General features: G+C 37.5%; 2 protein-coding genes across 3 annotated transcripts; one reads left to right on the top strand and one right to left on the bottom strand.

The window, feature by feature from the left end:
* Nucleotides 1–107: 107 nt before the first annotated feature.
* dbf4 (DBF4-CDC7 kinase regulatory subunit) lies at nucleotides 108–14,157 on the bottom strand. The gene is made up of 12 exons (XM_079837730.1): nucleotides 13,868–14,157; nucleotides 13,529–13,692; nucleotides 12,977–13,165; nucleotides 6,034–6,084; nucleotides 5,851–5,920; nucleotides 5,675–5,751; nucleotides 4,752–4,785; nucleotides 4,599–4,644; nucleotides 4,383–4,514; nucleotides 4,177–4,297; nucleotides 3,971–4,086; nucleotides 108–2,092 (listed from the first exon to the last, which is right to left on the bottom strand). Exons 1-12 carry the CDS (start codon nucleotides 13,902–13,904, stop codon nucleotides 1,288–1,290), a joined length of 1,842 nt encoding a protein of 613 aa, XP_079693856.1. The 5' UTR covers nucleotides 13,905–14,157; the 3' UTR covers nucleotides 108–1,287.
* Nucleotides 14,158–14,391: 234 nt separating this feature from the next.
* Nucleotides 14,392–22,721, top strand: slc25a40 (solute carrier family 25 member 40). 2 transcript variants are annotated; one of them, XM_079836288.1, is made up of 12 exons: nucleotides 14,392–14,447; nucleotides 14,538–14,632; nucleotides 14,756–14,863; nucleotides 17,595–17,654; nucleotides 17,739–17,845; nucleotides 17,939–18,006; nucleotides 18,103–18,227; nucleotides 18,331–18,504; nucleotides 18,619–18,728; nucleotides 18,939–19,020; nucleotides 19,129–19,209; nucleotides 20,909–22,719. In XM_079836288.1, the coding sequence occupies exons 2-12, from the start codon at nucleotides 14,584–14,586 to the stop codon at nucleotides 21,040–21,042; spliced, it is 1,098 nt and encodes a 365-aa protein (XP_079692414.1). In that variant the 5' UTR covers nucleotides 14,392–14,447; nucleotides 14,538–14,583; the 3' UTR covers nucleotides 21,043–22,719. The 2 variants fall into 2 exon arrangements, with proteins under 2 accessions (XP_079692414.1, XP_079692413.1); XM_079836287.1 differs by having other exon boundaries at nucleotides 14,392–14,632; nucleotides 20,909–22,721.
* Nucleotides 22,722–23,154: the final 433 nt, after the last annotated feature.

The following is a 23,154-nucleotide window of genomic DNA, read 5'->3' as shown; positions in this document are numbered from 1 at the left end:
TGATCAAGGAACATAATCTGTTGAAAATCAGTTGTGCTGTTTAATATTTTTGCAGAAAGCATGATTTTCTTAAGGATTCTTTGATGAATAGTTAGATGAGCAATGATGAAAATGCAAAGGAACAGGATTTATTTGAAATATTTCTTCAATATTTTTGAAACAAGTCTTTCCTATCACTTTTGATTCATTTACAGCATCCTTGATCAATAAATGTATGAATTATATGCAAATCTTACTGACCCTAGACATTTGAACAGTACTGTACACTGAATGTTGATTGGATTGAAACACTGACAGGGTTTCTGCAGGTTTTATGAAGGTAAATTTAAGACCAATTAAAGAAAATTTAAGGAATAAAGAAGGGAACATAACACATAAATATGTTTTCTAAATGTAAATGTCTAAGCACACAATGAGTTGTATTAATGAAACTTCAAAGTTTGATAATAACATTTTCCAACAGATTTTCCAAAATAGCTTAAAGTTTGAAACAAGAACAAGTGTCTGCCGATGGGTTCATAAAAATCAACTTAATTCCAATGCAAGTAATTTTCATACACAATGACAGATATTTGTTCTGGTTAACTCAATTAATTTTGTTCAATTTCTCAGAAAACAAGACTTAATTTCTTAATTTTTAAGGATGTTTTGAATTTGTACACAAAAAAAACTAAGGAAGAACATATTTTTTTTGCAGTGCATGCAATTTAATTTTGCAATTAAATAAATGCCATGATAGTAAATTGAACACTTTCTGATCCAATTTAAGACATTTTAAGGCCTTAAATTGTGGAAGGTCAAATTAAGACTTTTAAAGACTTTAAGACCTGTGGAAACCCTGCACTGAGGTTGGAATCTGGCGATGTGTTAAAAACGAAACGAAAATTAGAAACCCATGCCCAATCAGAGGCTTTCTAAACAATTTTGTGTGAAAAAAATATATACATGACAGACACAAAAAAAGTGTAGAAAAAAAACTATGTAAAAAATATTTTCAACTTTAATCATTGAAATTATTTCAAGACGGTTATATCCTTTAATTACATACACAACAAATGTACATACTCACTGTGTAGCTCCACTCATTTTTCCCTATATTTAGTCAGTAGGTATTTGTCCAGTCTATAATCAGTTTTCTTTTAAAGCCTGTTTGGTGAGAATGCAGTTTTATTAACTCTACTGATGAAAGAAAACAGATCTATTAATATATATTATTTGACATAGTAATAACCTTTATAACACATACACATGTGTTCTCCACTCCACTTCAATTTTTTCTACCCAGAATTAATCTAAAAAGCCCTTAAAGTCTTCATCCATGTCACTGGACTGAAAGAGCTCCCACAGGTCCGGGACAGAAGCTGGTGGGTTCTCACACACCTGTACAGGTTTAACAGGTAAAAGAGAGCTCAATGATTCCTTCTCTTTACTAGATTCAATGTGCAAGGCTGGTACTTGCTTTCTTCTTCTGGGTCTGACGTTCCGAACCTTCCGTTGCAGGGAATTAGAGGGGCTGTCATGGTCCGGTTCGGGTTCTGTGCTGGCTAAAGGCAAAAGGGCTGAATTTTCAACTTGATTTTCAGGCATACTTTGCGTATAAATTTCACTGCAGTTAGTCCTAAAGTATTCATTTCCAGTAATAGTTTCTCGGTTTCTTTCATTGTACCCTTGAGCTGAGTGCGTGTCAGGGTTTGTCCTGGTTTGTTGGTCTGTCCTGCATTCAAGTGCATTAGAGTCACAGTTCTGCTCTCTGCTGAGAAAAGAAGCGCCTTCAGATTTCCGCACAGCAGATCGCGAGTGGAATTCCCACTCAAAGGATCCACGCTTGGACTGGGACTTCTCCGGAATGTCGGATTGGTCAAACAAGCTGTCCCTGTTGCTGCAAGGGAATTCACACTGGCCCCTGCTGCGTTTACGAACCAGCAGAGGTTTCCTTATGGTCTGTTCTGAGAGAGAGTGCCTTGCTGTAGAATCCCAAAGCAAAGACCCTTCGCTTTCCTGTTTCCAATCACCATTCACAGATCCCACAATTTCCTTTCCCGGCAACATGACTCCAGTACACAGAAGAGGGGTTGATGTACTGCATTTCACCCTATGGCAGAGAGACATTGACATGGTGCTATCATAAGGCCAGTAAATAACAATAAGCAAATAAAACAGGGCTGGGTGGTGACTGATTTCACAAATCAAATAATTTTCATTTCTCAAGCTCTTGATTCAGTATCGATTCATTTAGAGATGAAACAGCAGCCACTTTTTACAGTTTTTGACCTTTTGCACAAATATTTTTTTCTTTTAAGCAACAATTATGTTTCTACTCCAATTCGTTGTTGAAATATTAAAGAGCACCTATCATGGAATTTTGAAATTTACCTTTCATGTAGTGTGTAACATAGATCTAAGTGAACAAAAACATCCTGTGATAGTTTGAAATATGACAGTGCACCGTATATATAGTTATTTTCTTTCAAAAGTAAGAGTCGACTCTGAGTCATTTTTTTTAATCGTTAAAAGACCGAAGCTTTTTCTCTGACTAGATGACGTCAACTTGTCAAGTTATTTGAATACGATACGCCCACTTATTGCGCTCCAAGACGTCAGTGAAAACTAGAAAACATCATGGCGACGAGACCCTGTGTTCTGAAGTGCGACTCAAAAGCAAACTTTTTTCATCTGCCCAAGGATGAGCATTTGAAGACTAGGTGGCTTGAAAACAAACCATACATCGTCGCGATTGAGTGTTTATTAGTCGTCAAATGTATGTTTCGCGATCTCAGGAAGCTTTTATTATGGACTTCTATTATGGCACATGGTATCTTCTTCGTCTGTCTGTACATGGACTACATGTGCACAGAGCGCCCTCCGGCTGCCAGTATGAATTGAAAACAACACATAAGAGACTCAATCGCTCATGATTAGGCTATATCTGCGCATTTTGAGGAAGTATTGAATAAAAAAATACTCCTCTGTTTAGAAATTTGACACAGACATATGAGAATCTATCAATATGTCTCCTCATCTGCACACTTTTGAACTAAAAGCCCTGAGGGATGTTGATTTGTCGCGAGTCTTCGTGAGGAGAATAGAGGAGTTTTTTTATGAATGAGATCAGCTGAGGCTCATATTACAATCAAACGGTACAGACGGGGTTTTCATATTCATAACTCCTGACACATATTAACAAATTACTGTCACTATAAGACTTTGATGGGCGTGCCGTTTCCGAAAATATCTGCACAGACTATACCAATCACAACTGACTGGGTCATCGGACCAATCACCGCAGATTAGCGTCACGTAAAGGCGGGGTTTTGAAAAGTGAATCACTAAAGGAATCATTTTAGAATCGCTGTCAAAACAGGTAAAAATAAATGCATATTATAAGAAAACTAAAGTCTTTTTTGTCATTGCATGCATGCAAAACTGATGTTGGGGACTTCTAAAACAATATTTGGAACATTTTAAATGCCATGATAGGTGCTCTTTAACATTTAAATGGTGGCTGTCATAAAGACATTTTCCATGACTGATTTATCCAAACATACATTAAATAATTAAGACATCACCAACTCTAGAGTTATTATTTCTAGTTATGGAGACTGAACAGCTTTCCTAAAGGTTATTGTAACGTTAAAATATTGTTTGAATGACATCTTTCCATGGATGAACCACTGATTCAGCGATTACATGAGACATGATACATTTCTTTCAACATATGTTCTGATGTTCATTTAATGCTTTAACTATTAGTAAAGAGGGAGAGATGATTGGTTCACATCATCTCAGTTCATTTTGCGATAAAATGGACAGAATTTGAAAGCAGAGACTATTTTGCATATCAAAAGTAACAAAGCACAATGCTTATTGCGATTTATTGGATGGGAGGTGGGCTAAATATGGAACAATTTTTTCCCCATAAAGCCATTCTCTAGCCATAAAGAAATATATAATTTGAATGACATGTTTCTACCTTCTGCAGTGTGTGCTGATGTTCATGAGGTCGCAGGTCAGTCCCGCAGTGACTCGATCCACGACTCTGTACACCTCACTCTTTGAGAAAGCCTGATGCTGCTCATTCTCCAAGTGCTGGTGGTCAGAAGGTCATAGTGCAATAATCAACACTTGTGGAATGAGCTCTAAAATTGTGAGTAGCTTTCTATTTTTTCCAACACGTACCGCCTTTAGGTTGTCAAATTTGACCTCACAGCACTCACAGTATCCTCCTTTCCTCTTTTCTCTGCCTTCATGACCTCTACACCTATCTTTCTTCCCTCGAGTCCCTCGTTCCCCTCCAGACCTAAAGCAAATCATAGATTCTCATTCACACAAACACAAAAAAAATTGACAATAACATTATAGCATTTGAGTGATGCTCATTCTACCTTTGCTCTTTCTGTTTCTTCTTCGAATCATCTTTTCCATGTTCCTCCATCAGGAAGGGACTGCAGGGTGGAAGAGAGCGGAGGTTGCACACAGGCATGTTGGACAGGGGAAGGTAGATGGGACGATAATGCCTGCAAAAACCATCATAGATTGTTATGAAACTGGACCAATAACATGAAAGGTAAAACGCAAGAAGATAAACTAAGAAAACTGACCTGCTTGAGTCTTCCACTTTCACAAACGGTCGACGAATTCTTCCAGCTGGTATAAAAAACAAAATAATTTAATTTAAATTAATGTAAGCATTGCTATAATATATTCAATTGACATTTTGACAACTGGAAGATGCAAAAACATTTTGTACTTGCCATTGTGTCTTTTCTCTGTGTGCTGAATGCTCGCCTATAAATGAAGAGTGGAAAAATTGAATATACACAGAAATAATTTATATGCAGCCCTGGACAGAATCTGCAGCTCCACAGATTTCTCTTCAGAGAGCCACATTTACATTCCACAACACATGATTTCCCAACACAATCAGAAATGTGAAAACTTGTGTAGATTCTGCATGGGCCTTGTAATATGTATTAAAGTGAAATTGTCAAGTGAAGGTTCAAATGTTTTAGCTTAGTCTTTAAGATAAGGCAGTAAACTACCACAAACTTTGAGGGGCACAAGTCCCACTAGGGGTATGAATCGTTGCTTGTCTCACGATTCAATTCGATTATCATGTCAACAATTTGATTCAATATCACGACGCGTTGCATCCTCAATTTTCAACATTACTGCACATGGCTACATTTTTGTCAATGAATACAAGCAGTCAGATATATGAACTGCCTTTTTTTTTAATCTGCTCCGAGAAAGTACACTTCCTGAATCAAACAACTTAAGTCTGAACACAGAGAACGACAGGACCGTTCAGAACTAACAAACATCAGTACAAAAAGTAGTGTACTTAAGTTACAATAACACTCACACGCATGCAGTCTCACACACACACACACACACACACACACACACGCTGTTAATGTTATAATAGAGGGTGCATTTTATATAACTTCTTAGCGTTATTATTACACTAGTGTGAGAAGCATGCATGTGAAGAATGATGTCAGAGAAACGTCAGTAGGCTATAATCGATTATGGTCTATTACTGCATCGATGCTGAGTCGTCCACATCGCAATGCATCGATTAATTTCAACATCCCTAGGTCTCATCCAATATACAATTTTAAACTTGTTCATTTGGTTCTTTATATAAAAAGAATAGAAAAATAAAAATACTCACAACTCCTTTAACCACTGGATTGGCTGCATTCACTGCAATGACTTTTGCTTTCTTCTTGTCAATGTATGAAAAAACATCTGTTTGGACGTCAAGCATAAAACACCATGAAATACTGAAACCACACCTCACTTGTCTAACAACATAAGTATTTATAATAATGATGATAACGATAATACCGTCAACATGCAGGACTATGACCCCCCATTCCACAGCATTGGCCAGGATCCCATTCATCTGAACACGTTCCTATAACAGAAAAGAAAACCCTAAATCACTTATTCAGAGCACTGATAAACTACTCAGGACTGCTGCACAAAGTTCATTCACAAACAAACAAGGCTTGATAAAGATTGACTCACTTGTTCCTTAACAACTCTTTCCACAAGAGATTTGCCTCGACTTACAGCAGCCTGTGAAATTCCAGCACAACAAAACATGTCAGTGTTTTCTCCCCCAAAAAAACAAACTTTTGAATGGAAGTCAGTGTAAGGTTGGTAAGATTTGTGATCTTTTTTTAAAAACAATTTAATACTTTTATTCAGCAAGGATGCATTAAATTGACCAAAAGTGATAGTTAAGTCTTTTATATTGTTTCAAAAAATAAATACTGTTCAAAAAAGAATCGTGGTTTCCATTAACTCTACTCTGATAATATTTAAAGCATCGCAGAATATCACAAATCAAAATATAGCATATAAATAACATAATATATTCAAATAAACATCTAAACTCTTGTTTGAAACTTAAAAGGAACACACCACTTTTTTTGAAAATAGGCTCATTTTCCAACTCTCCAAGAGTTAAAGGAACACGCCGACTTTTTGGGACTATATCTTATTCCCCATATCCCCCAGAGTTAGATAAGTCCATACATACCATTCTCATCTCCGTGCGTGCCATAACTCTGTCTGACACACCCACCGCTAGCCTAGCTTAGCACAAAGACTGGAGGTAAATGGCTCCAGCTAACCTACTGCTCAATAATTGTCAAAATAACGGCAACATTTTCCTATTTACATGTTGTGATGTGTATCGTTACATTGTGTACTAACCCGACGGAAAATTAAAAGTTGTGATTTTCTAGACCGATATGACTAGGAACTATATACTATCATTCCTGCGTAATGATCAAGGAATTTTACTGCCGTACCATGAGTGCAGCGGCGCAATGATATTATGCAGCACCTGAAAATTAGGCTAACTTCCATCAACATAACCAACGTGTAACAGACTTCATTGTGATTTATCTTATAATTAGTTTTTTGTGTACATTTTTGACATTTCTGTGTGTTTAAATAGGTTTAAGGTCTGCATTATCTGTCTTAAGTAGGGACTTTTATTTTGACGGATGTTGTAGTCTACGGAAAGAAGATAGTGAGAGTTTGCGGTTCATCGGAGTGGTTAGGCAGATTTGAAGTTTGCAGTTTGTTAAGCCCCCCCCCGAAAAGGCATAAGGTGTGTATGTTCTTGTTTACTGTCATCTGTAATGAGTATTTTTGTGTATTTCGCTGTATGTTAATGATAATGCTATGAAGAGAGAGAGTTTGTGTACGAGGTGTTAATGCGCACTTCTTTGCTTTATAGAGTGCCGAAGTTATGACGTCACTTTGTAAGCCAAAACGCGGAAGTGAGTTAGCATTTTAGCACTTCCGGTTCCCTCGCCCTAAAGTCTATGGGTTTTTTGAATGGGTTTTTGCTAAATCGCCTGAAATAAGGTCTGTGGTTAACAAAGCCTCTAAATATTTTCACGTTTTGATCTATGACATAAAACACATTAGTTAAAATCTGCTTGTGATTTTTTAAAACTTTATCGTGTCTTAAAAACAGCGGTTGCTAACAAGACTACATCCTTTGGCGGGGACTTTAGACGTCATTGTGACAAACAGGAAATCTCTCACTAGCCCGCGTTTCAGCCTCACTTATGAAGAACTTAAGTGGCGTGAATAAATCGCGGTATTCGCGCGAAGTTGGAAGCTTTAACATTTTGAGTTTACTCGCTTCATTCACGTGGGACATTCCCTGCACAACAGACGTGAATTCGCGTCATGGGAGGGGCTTCTGCCAGCGGCTCGTCTCATTGAGAAATGACTGACATGGGCTGTGTTTACACGTCTTTTTTTGTTAAAATCTACTGTTAATGTGTGACAACGTAGTTTTAAAGACTTTTTCAGGCGATAATGTAGTTGTTTAAAGCTCAAATCTGTGGTTTATTTATAAGAAGAGTGCCTATTTGAACATTTTATCTGGCATTTTCGGAGTTGTGGGCTCCAGTGAATCAGCAGCGCTCCGCGCTTGTTTACCCGGCAAGAGTAATTATTCCTCGGCTAGTCCTTCTGCCGTCTGCCGCTGGCTCTGATGTCTCTGTGGTGTCTCGAGCTATAATTCGTCTTGTGTATATGTGTAAGGTGGAAAATAATCAAAGATACAACAAGATAGAACAAAATCATCTGCTTTGCTGTTAGCAGCCATCGTCATGATCAGGCTATTGAAATTGACTCAACCCCTGCCCCCTTAACGCCATCAGAAGGGCCAGTTGGAGATAGAACAACAAAAGAATGGCTGGCTGGCAAACAGGTTCTTACACCTTTGATACAATGGGGGAAGTTTTGTCTGATTGGTTATTTTCAAATGTCTCACGGTTTGGTCTGATTGGTCAGTTTTACAAGAGTCAGGTTTGAATTTGGTGACATCAGGAAAGAGGATAAAAGAGAATTTCAACTGTAGCTCGGGCTCTCTTTTGATTCTCTGCTTTCTCTGGAGAGAGCTATTCTTTAGCTCTCTCTCTCTCTCTCTCTTTCTCTCTCTCAGGTAACATTCTAGGCAGAGGCCTACAGAGCATAATTAAGGGTTTATGTTTTACATTTATTTGAAACTATTTTAAGTGTAACCATAACCAGTATTTGTGTTTCCTTTTAGAAGAGATTTATGTCTATGATGTAATTGACATTTTACATTTACTTGATTGTTAATAAATTGTTACATTTTGATCCTTTCTGAATTAATCTGTAATTATTAACTATCTCCAATGTGAAACGGTATAATTGCAACAAAGGGTTAAAACGGAACGATTAAATGTATGATAGACTATCAAGTATAGATGACCAAACAACCGGTTGGGATTCTCTTCTAAATGCGATAACTTTGATAAATGGAGTCAGATAAAGAATATTATTATCTAATCCATTCTTCCAGCTGAGACACTGAACGCGTGCGGCCTTCACCGTGGTTCGCTACCGATCCTTGGAGCGAATTCATGCGGTTTTACAGTTTATGTAACGGGCGATCTTTGGTCTCATGGATCTATAATTTGTTCCCTGGCAAATCGTTTAGGCTGAGGGCAAAGTGAAGTTTCATTACTTTTTTATTTTTAGGCTATAACTGTACGTTACCGTTGTAAGTTAGCCGACTAGCACTGACTTTGAATGTTTGACTGAATTGTTTGCTTTATTTCATGTATAGCTTATTATACCTTTTACTTATACTTTTGTATTATTGATCATACATAAACTTGCATTTAACAAAAAGAGACTGGGTTATGTTTCATGTCATTTAATGTTATCACAGTGATAATCATATTGTCTGAAAAAACATTAACAAAAGATAAAAAATCTCAGAGAGGCACGCATAAACAAAATTAGTTTCTGACATTTTTGGAAAAAACGAATGGGCAATATTTCTCATGAAAAAGTGGATAAGTGTTCATACACAGCGCAGATCATAATGAGCGAACGTGTTTTTTAAATAAAGTTTGAGGAAGCTTGATGATGACGTTGATCCGCGACCATGGTGTGCTATAGTCCGTTTATAGCCTACCGTTAGCATTTTATATCTGACGGCTTTATTTAGGCTTCAAAATGTATACATTTCGGATTAACTTGTAAAGATTATCTTGATAGACAAAACGTGTAAGGGTCATAACTTTTTGTGAACACAGATCTTATTTTTTGCGATTTTCCAAAAGTCTATGGGGAAAATGCATGGCTTTTCGATCGAGGGAACCCATGCGCCGCTAACTTCCGGGTTGTCCTACAAAGTGACGTCATAACTTCGGCACTATTTGTTCAGCTCTTACAGTGATTTTTTGGAGATCAAACGGTTTCAATAAACTCCATGAAACATCAGTAAAGTCTGGCCATCATTCGGACAGGGTCCGCTACACAATGTGACTTTCTGCTTGCACAGGGAGCGCTGGGGACTATTATCCGGTGCTGCATAATATCATTGCGCCGCTGCACTCATGGTACGGCTCAAAATTCCTGGATCATTACACAGGATTGAGAGTATAGTTCCTAGCCATATCAGTCTAGAAAAATCGCAACTTTTCATTTTCCGTCGGTCTTAGTACACGATGTAACGATATACATCACAACATGTAAATAGGAAGATGTTGGCTTTATTTTGTCAATTATTGAGCAGTAGGCTAGCTGTAGCCATTTACCTCCAGTCTTTGTGCTAAGCTAGGCTAGCAGTGAGTGTGTCAGACAGAGTTATGGCACGCACGGAGATGAGAATGGTATGTATGGACTTATCTAACTCTGGGGGATACGGTGAATAAGCTAAAGTCCCAAAAAGTTGGTGTGTTCCTTTTAACAGTTGAGTTTTACCGTTTTCGAAACCATTCAGCCGATCTCCGGGTCTGGCTGTAGAAGTTTTAGCATAGATCATTGAAACTGATTAGACCGTTAAGCTTTGTTTATACTTTCGCCTGGCTCCGCACCTCAAGCCTCCGCTGAATGCGTGCGCTCCTCCCCAAACGGACGAGGCGTTTATACTCGACGTGCTCTTCGTTATACTATTCTTTGAAACGACTGAGGGCGACTCGGAGTAATTGTTCTATAAACCATCAGGAAAAGGCATTGAGAAGAAGTGGGCTAATGTACACCTTTTACTGTCTATGATGTACACAAGTGATGATATTTATTTTAGTACACTTCACCGAAAACCACACTGCAAAAGAATTGTGTAAAACTCAGTAAACCTTGGTATTACTTGTGACATGAGAACAAAATATATGCACACATGTATACAACTAAATTAACAATCTCTTAAATATTTCCTAATTGCACTAAACATTTTCATGTTTCATGCGTTCGGCGTAGCGCGTTCATGTGTTTTGGGGCCGTGGCTTTGGAAAGAGCCCAGAAGGGAGAAGGTGGAGTGAATGGAAATAATGAGCTGTCTTTAAAACAGTCGTGAGAGGTCTACAGACACTCAATTTTTATACTTTCTTTTTCAGAGTACTTACATTTTAATTATGTATTGATATATAAAGAAAGTTTAAACAAATTTGGAACAAAAAGTTAACCAAATCTTACCTACCCTACCTTTAAAAATGCTACCACCAGACCCAGAGACCGGCTGAATGGATTCGAAAACGGTCAAACTCAACTGTTTAACTCTAGAGGAGTTGAAAAATGAGCCTATTTTCAAAAAAATTGGAGTATTCCTTTAACATGGCTTCTTCACTACAATGTTCTACTTTATATATTTGCTATTGACATGATGAATATTTCGCTTCAGAGGGTAAAAATTAGGGATGGGCGATATGGACTAAAAAAATTATCCCGATATTTTCTAGTATTTATTGCGATAACGATATCAATGACGATAAATGTAGTATCATTCCCCATGTTTTTGGATACAAGTGAGAGCTGCATGCATTCTTGAGAGACTCAGAAAAACAAACAATGATCTAGTAAAACGTACTTGTCATCAAATAGGCTCCTATAATACATAATATATATATATATATATATATATATATATATATATATATATATATATATATATATATATATATATATATATATATATATATATATATATTTTTTTTTTTTATTTTTATTTTTTTTTTTTATGTAAAATTCCACACCAGCCTTTTCAGAAACAGAAAAGTTGCAGATATAATTGTCTTCTGTAAAAGTGCAGGTAATGTTTAAATAGTGCAACTGTGCTGAAAAACATCACAATACAAACAATAATAATTAAAAATCAATGACAAGTTTTACATGTAAACCGATTCTGTATACACTCATGGTGCAAACAGTGGTAAAAATAGCAGAAACAGCTAAAGTAATTATCCCAAAAATGTATTCAGATTACAAAAAAGTTTAAAATAATGATTTAATGATAGAACTTCAGTAATTTGAGTTAATAATACCACAAATTCTTCTACTAATAAAAATAAACTGGACTAAGGAATAATGAGCTTCTGGGTTCATGAATATTAATCATGTTGTCAGCGCTCATTCAAACTGATTTGCTGAAATCAAAAAACAGTAATAGGTGCACGCCAGCCAATGAGATTCCCGTTTGTGCATTCGTTTCTTCCTGTTCATGAAAGGCTGAATAATTCCAAATAAACGCCATTATTTTACAGGAAAATACAACAAAGGATATTGTTTACATGTAGCACATCAATTCTGTGTGGTATAAGACTCTCTCGCTCTCTCTTTGAGTGTGTGTGAAACACTGAGCGCTCTCAGTCGCGCGCCTCACACTAGTGTTTACTGTGCGTCAAATACACTGCGTATTTATTGAGTTGAACTGAAATAGTATGCTTTACCGATCGATTGAGACAGCGTGAATCTCTTAAGCGCTCAGTCCATCTGTATGGTTCAGATTGCCCTCAGGTAGTCCCTCGTTTAGCTATTAACTCTTCCGCAACTTCCACCATAGTTGTTTTCGCTCTGCACGTGAGATGCGGATTCAGTGCCGTCCCATCGCGCGCTGCGCGTAGGACACCGAGTGCTGCGGGGGGCAGCACAAGAAAATTCTCTCTCCAATCCCCGTTCAGCTATACAAAGTGACGAACGCAGCCACCGCGGCCATCATAAAGTAATAACGCTTAGGGCATCAAGAGACGGCCAGCGGCGGCATTGTGCGGATGGGTCGCGCCATCAACTAGGCTTTATCGTTATTATCGTGGGAAGACAAATTCTTATCGTGGGGAGAATTTTTACCGGTATATCGCAAACGAGAAGATATCGCCCATCCCTAGTAAAAATCACTAAATAAATGTAAGCCAAAGAAGAGACACATGAGCTATTATGCTAATAATTATGTTACTCTGCAGAGATGACATCTGGGTTTAAACAATATTCAACCATAAAAAGTTTATACAACAGGCTGCCCTCACATTTGCAGTCATTCATAATTACTGGATAAGGATTTAACACAAAATGCTATTTATTTATTTACACATTTACAATGACATTTTAAAGCCTTTAGGACTGTAAATCACAACTTTATTGGTTTTCTTTGAAAACTTTCACAGCGCAACAAAAAGGCATTGTGACTAACCGTATCTGTGACTCCCTGAGAGCTGCCCCTGTGCCCGTGGCTTTCCCTCCTGCTGCCGGGATGAGGAGAGCTGACGCCTGAATCCGGACTGGGCGCTGGTGAATCCGGCAAGAGTCGCTGAGCATAACGAGCCTCCGGCTTACTGGACACAAGATACTTGATCTCCTTACTGAAGAATTTTTCCACTGTCTGATGAGCAGAACATATAATTAAAAAGTTACTTAATCTGTGATGAAATGTGCATGGTCAACATCATCATGAGTTAAGTTCCAGACCATTATCACTTTATTCTTACCCAGAAACAGATAAAACATAATACAGTTTAAATGAAGCAGATGAAATTGCAGTCTGATTTAAATCAAGAGAAGTGGGGGAAAAATACATTGCACACTTTCGAAAACTTATTAAAAGTGTTTTGTTGATAAACTCTCAGTTTCAAAAGAGACAGCTGTCGAATTTTACTCTTTTAAAAGTCATTCTCTTCTTGTATATTTAATTACTAACATTATGTGCACAATAGCCTTAAATATGAAGACAATGAACTGCACTTACCCCACCAAGTGTTTTGATGTCATTTTCCAAGAGTTGTGTTTTCATATTCCCTGGCAGATCCAAGTAAAATATTCTCCCTTTAAAAGGTTTGTTATGGAGAGCATCACATGGTGGTTTAAGTTTGCTTTTAGATAATGCACCATTACGTCCCTCTAGTTTTGAATCTGTGAAGATCAATATAGCACAATTAGACAGTTATAAACAACATACACATATTCAGACATAGATATTCAGTATATATACAGTGAACAACGAAAGCACTTACATTTAATAAAGCATTATTATCAGAAGCTACTTTTAAACGTCAAAAGAAAGTTAATTAAAAGAGATTTACAGCACCTCGGTCTTTACACCTGGAGAAAGATTCTTGCTTCATCGTGGAGCTCTCGGTTCGAACGGTTACAGCCCTAAACCAGGCTAAACCAGTTAGCTATACCGCACACATATAGCAGCATAACTCAAAAGTTTTGGTTGATTAAAACACTAAGCTAAAAAAACACAAGACTGCGTTAAATGGCTCCAATGTTTGTAAATATCTTCATAACAAACACTCGACGCAGCCCGTTTCCATTTTCCCGCTCGAGGGGTCTCTCTCCACTCCCACAAAACCCACTGCAATCTTGGAATTCAAGAAAGGAATTTCGACGTATACTTTTTGACATTTCAAAAAACGACGCCACAAAAAGTTTATATTTTAATGTCAATTATACTAATATAAACAGCTTGAATTTTATGTAGAATTAAAATTAGAAAAATACGGTTGAATATATAAAATAAGACTTAGACAACTGTTACGTCAATGAGCGTTCTATTGTATTCAATGGCAAAATTTAAATAGCCGGAAGTAACGAATCTGCTGGTCCGATACCCACTGCTGAATAAACACATGTCATGTTGAGGGACGCAATGGCTCACATTAGTGAGTAGCGTGAAACTAATTGAATCATGTGAATTCATTCACATTTTTGGATTGCACTGATGATTGCTTTTTTCTTTCCGGGTTACATAGCGTTCGCTATTTACATAATTTGGAAACTCAACAGTAGGCAGTTGTGATGATAACAGATAAAGGTCAATGCAATAAGAGCTGTTCAGATCTATTAGGTAAGTGTGAGCTTGTTCAACAAGGTTCATTATTGGCACATGGCTGTCAGACACCACTCACTGAAGACGGAAGTTAACCAAGTTTGTGACTCTAGATTTATATGAGTTTTCTCTATATCGCAGGCTTTGAGATGAGTTCTCAGAAAAGTTCTTCAGGACCCAAGGGGGGCATTACTCCCTTCCAGCAGATGGTGGCGTCTTGCTCTGGGGCAATTCTTACATCACTGTTAGGTAAGAGACTATGGATTTTGTCCAGATCCAAATAAATAAATATAATGTAGATCAATATATTAAACGTGGGCCAGAATATATGCAACGTGGGCCAGAATAATATAAGATGCATTTTTTGTAACAGTACTTATGTTGTTGCCATTGGCTGTATGTTTATATTTGTTTCTGTTAAAACTACTATTAATAATAGTGTAAATCGAATTGCATAAAAAAAGCTTCTGCTAAATGACAGCTTACAATTTATTTTTACTAATTAATTACACAAAAGAATCAGATATTTAATATAGCCAATATGCAATTACATATATAGATAATAAATGTGTAGAGAATAATATTAAATATAAAAATTATGAAAACAATTTGGTAAACAAATGATAAAGACGACCTGAATTAAAGGTGCCTTAAATAAGAAACTTAATATAGAAAATTTGACTGCATTCTATGAATTTTTTTGGTTAATACTGTGTGTTCAGATGACACTGGGCTGGTTGTGCTGAAAAACACCCATTTTGTTTAGATTTTCTAGCAAATGGCAACGTTAAAGCAAAGTTCCTGGTGACTCTAAAATAGTCTGGAGTCTAATAACAGTCTATTAATAGTCTACATCATGCATTTGAACAGTCAGTAACAGTCTTTGGTGTCTTTAATAAATTAAATTTCATAGTGTTAATGCTTGACAGTTTAGGTGTGTTTTATATATTCATTACCATTAAAAAGTTTAAAGAAATTAATACTTTTTTTCAGGAAGGATGCATTAAATTGATCAAAAGTGAGGGTAACATATTTATAATGTTATAAAAGATTTCTATTTCCAATAAATGCTGTTCTTTTCAACATTTTATTCATCAAAGAATCCTGCAAAAAATGCAAATATCACATATTCCACAAAAAAAATCCTCTGCTGACATTCAGGGCTACGTTGTGGCCGTGTCTATGTCATGGCCGTGTCTATGTGGCCGTGTCTATGTCATGTGTACCTTGAATGCAATGTAAGTCGCTTTGGATAAAAGCGTCTGCCAAATGCATAAATGTAAATGTAAATGTAAATGTCTAGGTGCAGGTCCACCATCTGATCTGGACACAGACCGGATACGGTAACCTTGGAATAAACAGAGAGATTAATATTTAGCGTAGAGGCCATTCTTCTGTGGTGTTATAGGATGTGTTCCTGGTTCTGGTTGACCTAATTTATGCAGCTTAACAATAGAAATATATAGAAATGTGATAGTCAAGTAAAACTCAAAGTAACCAAATGTATGCAGTGTTTAATAGGAATCGAATGCAGTGTTGACCGAACTGAGCTAATATGGTCATACTTACTGGTTCTAGTAAGGACCTGAGCTGCTGCATTTTGGAATAGCTGGAGTTTGTTTATTAAGTGTGCAGGGAAACCACCCAGTAGAGCATTATAATAATCTATCCTTGAGGTCATGAACACATGAACTAACTTTTCTGCGCTTGACATTGAGAGCACATGTCGTAATTTATATATATATTTAATTTATATATCTCTTCCAGCAGCACCTGACCAATCAAGAATAGCACTTAACATTCTATTCATTTTTCTGTCTGTCTAATTTATTTAAAAAAAAAAAATTAAAAAAATCCTGTGTGTTCTGTGTTAGATTAACTGAGACTTGTTACAGCACTTGCTGACTGTTGTAGTTGCTTCTATTGCTCTCATTTGTAAGTCGCTTTGGATAAAAGCGTCTGCTAAATGACTAAATGTAAATGTAATATATGTTTAAGATGGAAAAATACAGTTTTACAGATGCTAGCAATGAGGCTTTCAAATGAAAGATTGGTTTCAAAGAGCGCACACAGGTTCCTAACTGACGACAAAGACAGAGCAGCGCAGCCAGAGAAGCCATCAATGGTTAAGACATTTTTCTAGGTTACTACGTGCAGAGGTTTTTGGTCAAATAATTAAAACCTTGTTTTTTTCCCCTCAGAATTAAGTAGTCGGAAATATTTTTATGCATTCCGTCAATTTTGTGAATTGGTATGCTTTGAGAGGGCGCAAAGTAAAATGGAACAGAGGATCATCAGCGTAACCGTGAAAACTTTCTAATTATATCACCCAAGGGTAACATGTACAAGGTGAAAAGCAACAGCCCTAGTACTGAGTCTTGTGGTACTCCATACGATCGATATGACACCTCTTTATTTACTGATACAAATTGATACCGGTTAAATAAGTATGATTTGAACCATGCCAAGGCAATTCCACTAATGCAGAGTCTATTCAAAAGAATGTTGCGGTCGATAGTATCAAATGCAGCACCAAGATCCAGTAACACTAATATGAGCGATACAACCACGATCGCATGATAAGTGCAAATCCTTTTGATTCTCTAATGAGAGTGGTCTAAATCCTGGCAGATACCATTTCTTTCTAAGAAGGAATATAGTTGTAAGGATACTGCCCTTTTCTAGTATTTTTGACAGAAAAGGTAAATTCAAGATCTGTCTGTAATTAACCAGCTCTCTAGGATCAAGTTGCATTTTATAGGTTTAATAACAGCCAGCTTAAAGGTTTTTGGTAAGTATCCTAATGACAGTTATGAATTTATATTAAGAAGAGGATTTATGACTTCTGGAAGCATCTCTTTCAGAGCATAAGAGAATCTTAGTGACCCCAAACCTTTGAACGATAGTCTATTAATTTAGCACACACTTTTATTTTACTATTTAAATATAACAATATAATAACGATTTATGTTGTTCACAGTAACACCTCTGGATGTGGTGAAGATCAGACTGCAAGCACAAAAGATTCCTTTTCCCAAAGGTACGCTTGAGCTGCTTTCTGTTCGAATGAAGTCAAATGTTGATGTGGTTGATACCTCTTAATCATTTTTTTGATGCCTGGCAGGAAAATGTTTTGTGTACTGTAATGGCCTGATGGATCATATATGCGTTTGTGAGAATGGCAATTCAAAGGCATGGTACAAAGCATCTGGTCATTTCAGCGGCACTTTGGTAAGCTAAACCATATCAAATTGAGAAATTCTCTTCCCAAAATGATACCGTTTAAATGCATATTCAAATGCTCTGTTTATTCTTCTGTTTCAGGATGCCTTTATTAAGATTACACGTATGGAAGGAATCAGATCACTATGGAGTGGCCTTCCTCCGACACTGTGAGTTTTCTATTACATTTCTGAAGATGTTTGTGGCTGTCTGAACCCCACTGACCTTTGCTGGGACACATTTAATGAAATGGTTTTCCTTTGCAGAATGATGGCGGTGCCCGCGACCGTGATCTATTTCACATGTTACGATCAGCTGTGTGCTGTTCTCAAGGTCAGGATGGGAGACCGATCGGATCTGGCACCACTGTTTGCCGGCGCTATTGCGAGAGGTAATGTTTAACCCCACCGATTAAGTGTTTGACCTTTTCTCCACATGCTGACCTTCTATATCAAAGTGCGTCTGGCTTCACATGAGTTTTCTGCATGTGTTAGTGGGCTCGGCCACAGTAATCAGCCCCCTGGAGCTGATCCGCACAAAGATGCAGGCTGAGAAACAGTCGTACCGGGAGCTGAGCGCCGTGATCCGGTCAGCGTTGCACAGCGAGGGCTGGCGGTCTCTGTGGAGGGGCTGGGGAGCCACGCTTCTCCGAGACGTCCCCTTCTCAGGTGAAACACACACACCCTTCACTTACAGACTTCCCATTTTGAAGACTCAAAATATTGAAACTAATATAATACTGATAGTTCTGACTGTTAATGACTTTTTCTGTTTCTCCTCAGCTATGTACTGGTTTAACTATGAGAAGGGTAAAGCCTGGCTCTGTGAATACTACAGCTGTACAGATCCAACCTTTACCATCACATTCACAGCTGGAGCGCTGTCTGGATCGGTGAGTCTGTGATTTACACCTCCATCATCAGCGCTCATCAGAGCTCTAAAACTTCTTGAATACAAGTATAAATGGGGTCCAATGTGATCCCATCACGCGAAACGCATTTTGATGTATCCAGGATGTGTTTGGCCACATCGCATTTGTATTGTATTGTAAATGAAAATGTGTCAATGCATCAAGTACCAGACCTGTATTTTCTTGTTTTAGATTGCGTCGATCGTCACACTGCCATTTGATGTGGTCAAGACAAAACGACAGGTAGAACTGGGTGAACTGAAGTCAATGAACTGTAAGTATCAAAATTCAAGTAATTTTCCATCATTGGGATATTCAGCTTTCTGTTTACATGTATAATCAGATCAAAATATGGCATTAATGTATAGAATTCTCTGTGTAGTGTCCACACAAGTCTCATCCAGCACATATAATGTGATGAAAAGAATAGTTGCCGAAAATGGAGTATCAGGACTATTTGCAGGTAAATATATTTATATAATATATATCCACTAGCGTTTAAACATTTGGGGTCAGTACGATTTAAAAAAGTCCCTTATGCTCATCAAGGGTGCATTTATTCTAAATCAAAAATATAGTACAATAGTAATATTGTTAAAAAAACTGTTTTAATACATTTAAAAATGTAATTTATTCCTGTGATGCAAAGCTGAATTTTCAGCATCATTACGCCAGTTTTCAGTGTCACATGATCCACTATATTGCCAAAAGTATTGGGACACCCCTCCAAATCGTTTCAATCACTTCCATGGCCACAGGTGTATTAAATCAAGCAAGACGAAGAATTCAAGAGTGGTACCATGATCGGTTGCCACCTGTGCAATAAGTCCATTCGTGAAATTTCCTCACTACTAAATATTCCATAGTCAACTGTTAGTGGTATTATAAAGTGGAAGCAATTGGGAACAACAGCAACTCACGAAAAATCACAGAGCAGAGGCAGCGCAGTCAATAGCTACAGACCAAACTTTGTGTGGCCTTCAGATTAGCTCAAGAACAGTGCGTAGAGAGTGTCATGGAATGGGTTTCCATGTCCGAGCAGCTGCATCCAAGCCTTACATCACCAAGTGCAATGCAAAGCGTCGGATGCAGGGTGTAAAGCACGCCGCCACTGGACTCTAGAGCAGTGGAGACGTGTTCTCTGGAGTGACAAATCACGCTTCTCTGTCTGGCAATCTGATGGACGAGTCTGGGTTTGGCGGTTGCCAGGAGAACGGTACTTGCCTGACTGCGTTGTGCCAAGTGTAAAGTTCGGTGGAGGGGGGGATTATGGTGTGGGGGGGTTGTTTTTCGGGGGTTGGGCTTTGCCCCTTGGGTTCCAGTGAAAGGAAGTCTTAATGCTTCAGCATAAGACATTTTGGACAATTTCATGCTCCCAACTTTGTGGGAACAGTTTGGGGATGGCCGTTTCCTGTTCCAGCATGACTGCACACCAGTGCACAAAGCAAGGTCCATAAAGACATGGATGAGCGAGTTTGGTGTGGAGGAATTTGACTGGCCTGCACAGAGTCCTGACCTCAACCCGATAGAACACCTTTGGGATGAATTCGAGCGGAGACTGCGAGCCAGGCCTTCTCGTCCAACATCAGTGCCTGACCGCACAAATGCGCTTCTAGAAGAATGGTCAAAAATTCCCATAAACACACTCCTAAACCTTGTGGAAAGCCTTCCCAGAAGAGTCGAAGCTGTTAGAGCTGCAAAGGGTGGGCCAACTCCATATTAAACCCTACGGATTAAGAATGGGAAATCATCAAAGTTAATATGCATGTAAAAGCAGGCGTCCCAATACTTTTGCAATATAGTGTGTCATGTCACATAAAATAATTTGGTGCTCAAGAAACATTTCTTATTATTGAAAACAGTTAATATTTTTGCAGAAACCATGATTTTTTTCCAAGATTATTTTTGGTAACATCAATGTCTTTACTGTCACTTTTGATCTATTATCTGTTAATATGCATCCCTGCTGAATTAAAGTATTATTTTGTTTAAAAAAAGTAAGAAAAAAACAAGAAAAAAACTCTTGAACATCATACTACTTTACATGTATGTATTTTAGTTTTACTATACGGTTCTCGACTGTGTTCAGTACGTTTTTTGGTACCTTGATTTTCAAATCACCACTAGATGTCTCAGCAGTACACTCTGTTTCTCATTCCCAGGTTTCATGCCAAGGCTGATTAAAGTGGCTCCGGCATGTGCCATTATGATCAGCACATATGAGTTCGGAAAAGCTTTCTTCCGCAGATACAACCAGCAGAAACAGGGGGTGACCCAACTGCAGTCCAGCGCATGATCCACACAGAAAACCACTGAATGAGAACAACACTTGATCACAGGCCTTTAAGATGCAGATACATTTACCACAGATTACTGCATATTTTTCCCATCATGTATTAGTTCTTGCTGTCTAAAGTAGAGGTGTCCAATTCTGCTCCTGGAGGGCCACTGTCCTGCAGAGTTCATCTCCAATCCCAATCAAACACCTCTGAACCAGCTAATCAAGGTCTTATTCGGCATTCTAGAAACTTCCAGGCAGGTGTGTTGAGGCAATCTAGAGCTAAACTTCAGGACGATGGCCTTCCAGGAACGAGTTTGGACACCCCTAGGGTGCTTCTCAATACTCAAATTGATGCTTCCTCGTTTTCTCCATCCTCCAACCTGTAACCCAGAAACCTTTCTTGTCAAAAATCCTGACGCACCTATAGATTCTCCTCCCCTCACATTTGTCACAATAATTTTAATTTATGCATTACTTTTGCAGTTTAAAGTCCTCATGATCGATCTTATTTACTTTGTTAGCACACATTACAGGTCTTAGGGTGAACAATTGATCCGTGCAAGTTAATACACAGAACAAAATTGCTTGCCGTGGTAATCTTTAATCAAAATCTGAAAAGTAACTTCCTGTCAGGAATGGCGTTCCCTTTCCTATGACGGCAGTTTGACGGCCACTCCCCTCCAACCGTTAGTCTGCTATGAGCGAGAGATTGAGAGAAGGAGCACTGAAGTAAAACCCTGCCCTCTATTCAATATTCCGTTTCACTTGGAAATACGTCATAGCACTGAAATAAAATCAATTGCAACTTCCGGTTCACATATTTCAACAGGACATCATGCTTTATTATTACTATTTATGAATTTCTAAAATAGCCAAACATAAGGGCAGATCCTTTGAATGCAGCTGATGACACTTTGCAGTAATGCTCGAGGTGATCAAGAATATATTCCAATAAACGAATAAGCTTTCCTTAGATTCCTCAATCCTCATTTTCTTTCTTTGCATCCTTCCCTCACATCTTAAGCAGGGTGGAGCTGAAACATGAGGAAAAATCTAGTTCATAGATTTGCTCTGGTATACATTTTTATTTTCTATATAGTACATATTAAAACAGGTGCATTTTGATATTTATTTATTTAAGGGGATGAAATATAAACCCTAGCATATAAATACCACCAAATTTATTCCCATCTGTCATTTTATCATTGTGTTTGATGTTATTCTACCTGTTCGGTCTTGTCAACTTTCAAGTCTTAGTAGTGTTTCAGCAATTTCTATGTGAATTGTGCCAAAAAAAACCCTGATGCTGTAAGTTTGTGTAAAGGCCATATTGATTGACACTTAAATAATAGATTTTTAATTGTTAAATAATATATTTACTAACCCAATGCCTAAATAGTGACTTTTTTAAACAATTGCACTTTATGTAAATTAATTAATTTTAAGTGCTTCAGTAATAAATTATTTAAAATCTCAGTCTTGATTCTTGATTACTTTATTCAGTGAGATTCATAATGTTAAGTCATGTTATTTAAACTCATGCAGTCTGCAAAAATGTAGCTCATTTTCTGTAAGCACAAATGACATACATTTTCCAAAGGTGCTAGACCTTACATTTCCAGTGCAATGAAAGTCAGAATTTCAGTAATTTACATAATTTGTATTGATAACAGGATTAAACATGCAATGTGATGAGGTTGTGTGACGATGTTAATAGCCAATGAGACAAAATCAGCATTCAGCCAAGCTTGTATTTACATTAATTTATTGAAAAATCATGATCGTAGATGAGGACATAGTGAAATTTGACTGAACACATTGAGGCTAAATTATAATGAATATATGATATTCATCTGTGCGCCCTCATTATCCTCACCCCATTTATTTCTGTCACTGTGCAACAAAATTAAAGAGAAAAACAAAAGCTCAATCACAAAAACAGATTTAAAAGTACTGAGGATAAAAATACATCCAAAAATGTCTGTAAAGGCGACAATACTGCAGTTTTTCAAACAAGTGTTAACTTCTCATATGTAAGGCTTAAACTAACGAAAAGTAACACTCAAGTACTGAAATGCATTTCCTTCATTCTGCTATACATGTAAAATAACTTTTTACATTTTAGAT

This window comes from Gobio gobio, assembly GCF_949357685.1.
Source record: "Gobio gobio genome assembly, chromosome: 15".
Classification (NCBI taxonomy): Eukaryota; Metazoa; Chordata; class Actinopteri; order Cypriniformes; family Gobionidae; genus Gobio; species Gobio gobio.
The sequence above is the reverse complement of the archived record's forward strand: the minus strand, read 5'-3'. Positions and strand labels throughout refer to the sequence as shown.

What these genes read in the sequence shown, in the direction of transcription:
- dbf4 (XM_079837730.1), bottom strand. Translation starts at nt 13,904, where the DNA reads ATGAAGCAAGAATCTTTCTCCAGGTGTAAAGACCGAG. An exon ending in ACATCAAAACACTTGGTGGG is followed by an intron (nt 13,166 to 13,528) that starts GTAAGTGCAGTT and finishes TCTGCTCATCAG; the next exon opens with ACAGTGGAAAAATTCTTCAG. An exon ending in CTCAGGGAGTCACAGATACG is followed by an intron (nt 6,085 to 12,976) that starts GTTAGTCACAAT and finishes GGAATTTCACAG; the next exon opens with GCTGCTGTAAGTCGAGGCAA.
- slc25a40 (XM_079836287.1), top strand. Translation starts at nt 14,584, where the DNA reads ATGATAACAGATAAAGGTCAATGCAATAAGAGCTGTTCAGATCTATTA. An exon ending in AGTGGCCTTCCTCCGACACT is followed by an intron (nt 18,007 to 18,102) that starts GTGAGTTTTCTA and finishes TTTCCTTTGCAG; the next exon opens with AATGATGGCGGTGCCCGCGA. An exon ending in CCGAGACGTCCCCTTCTCAG is followed by an intron (nt 18,505 to 18,618) that starts GTGAAACACACA and finishes GTTTCTCCTCAG; the next exon opens with CTATGTACTGGTTTAACTAT.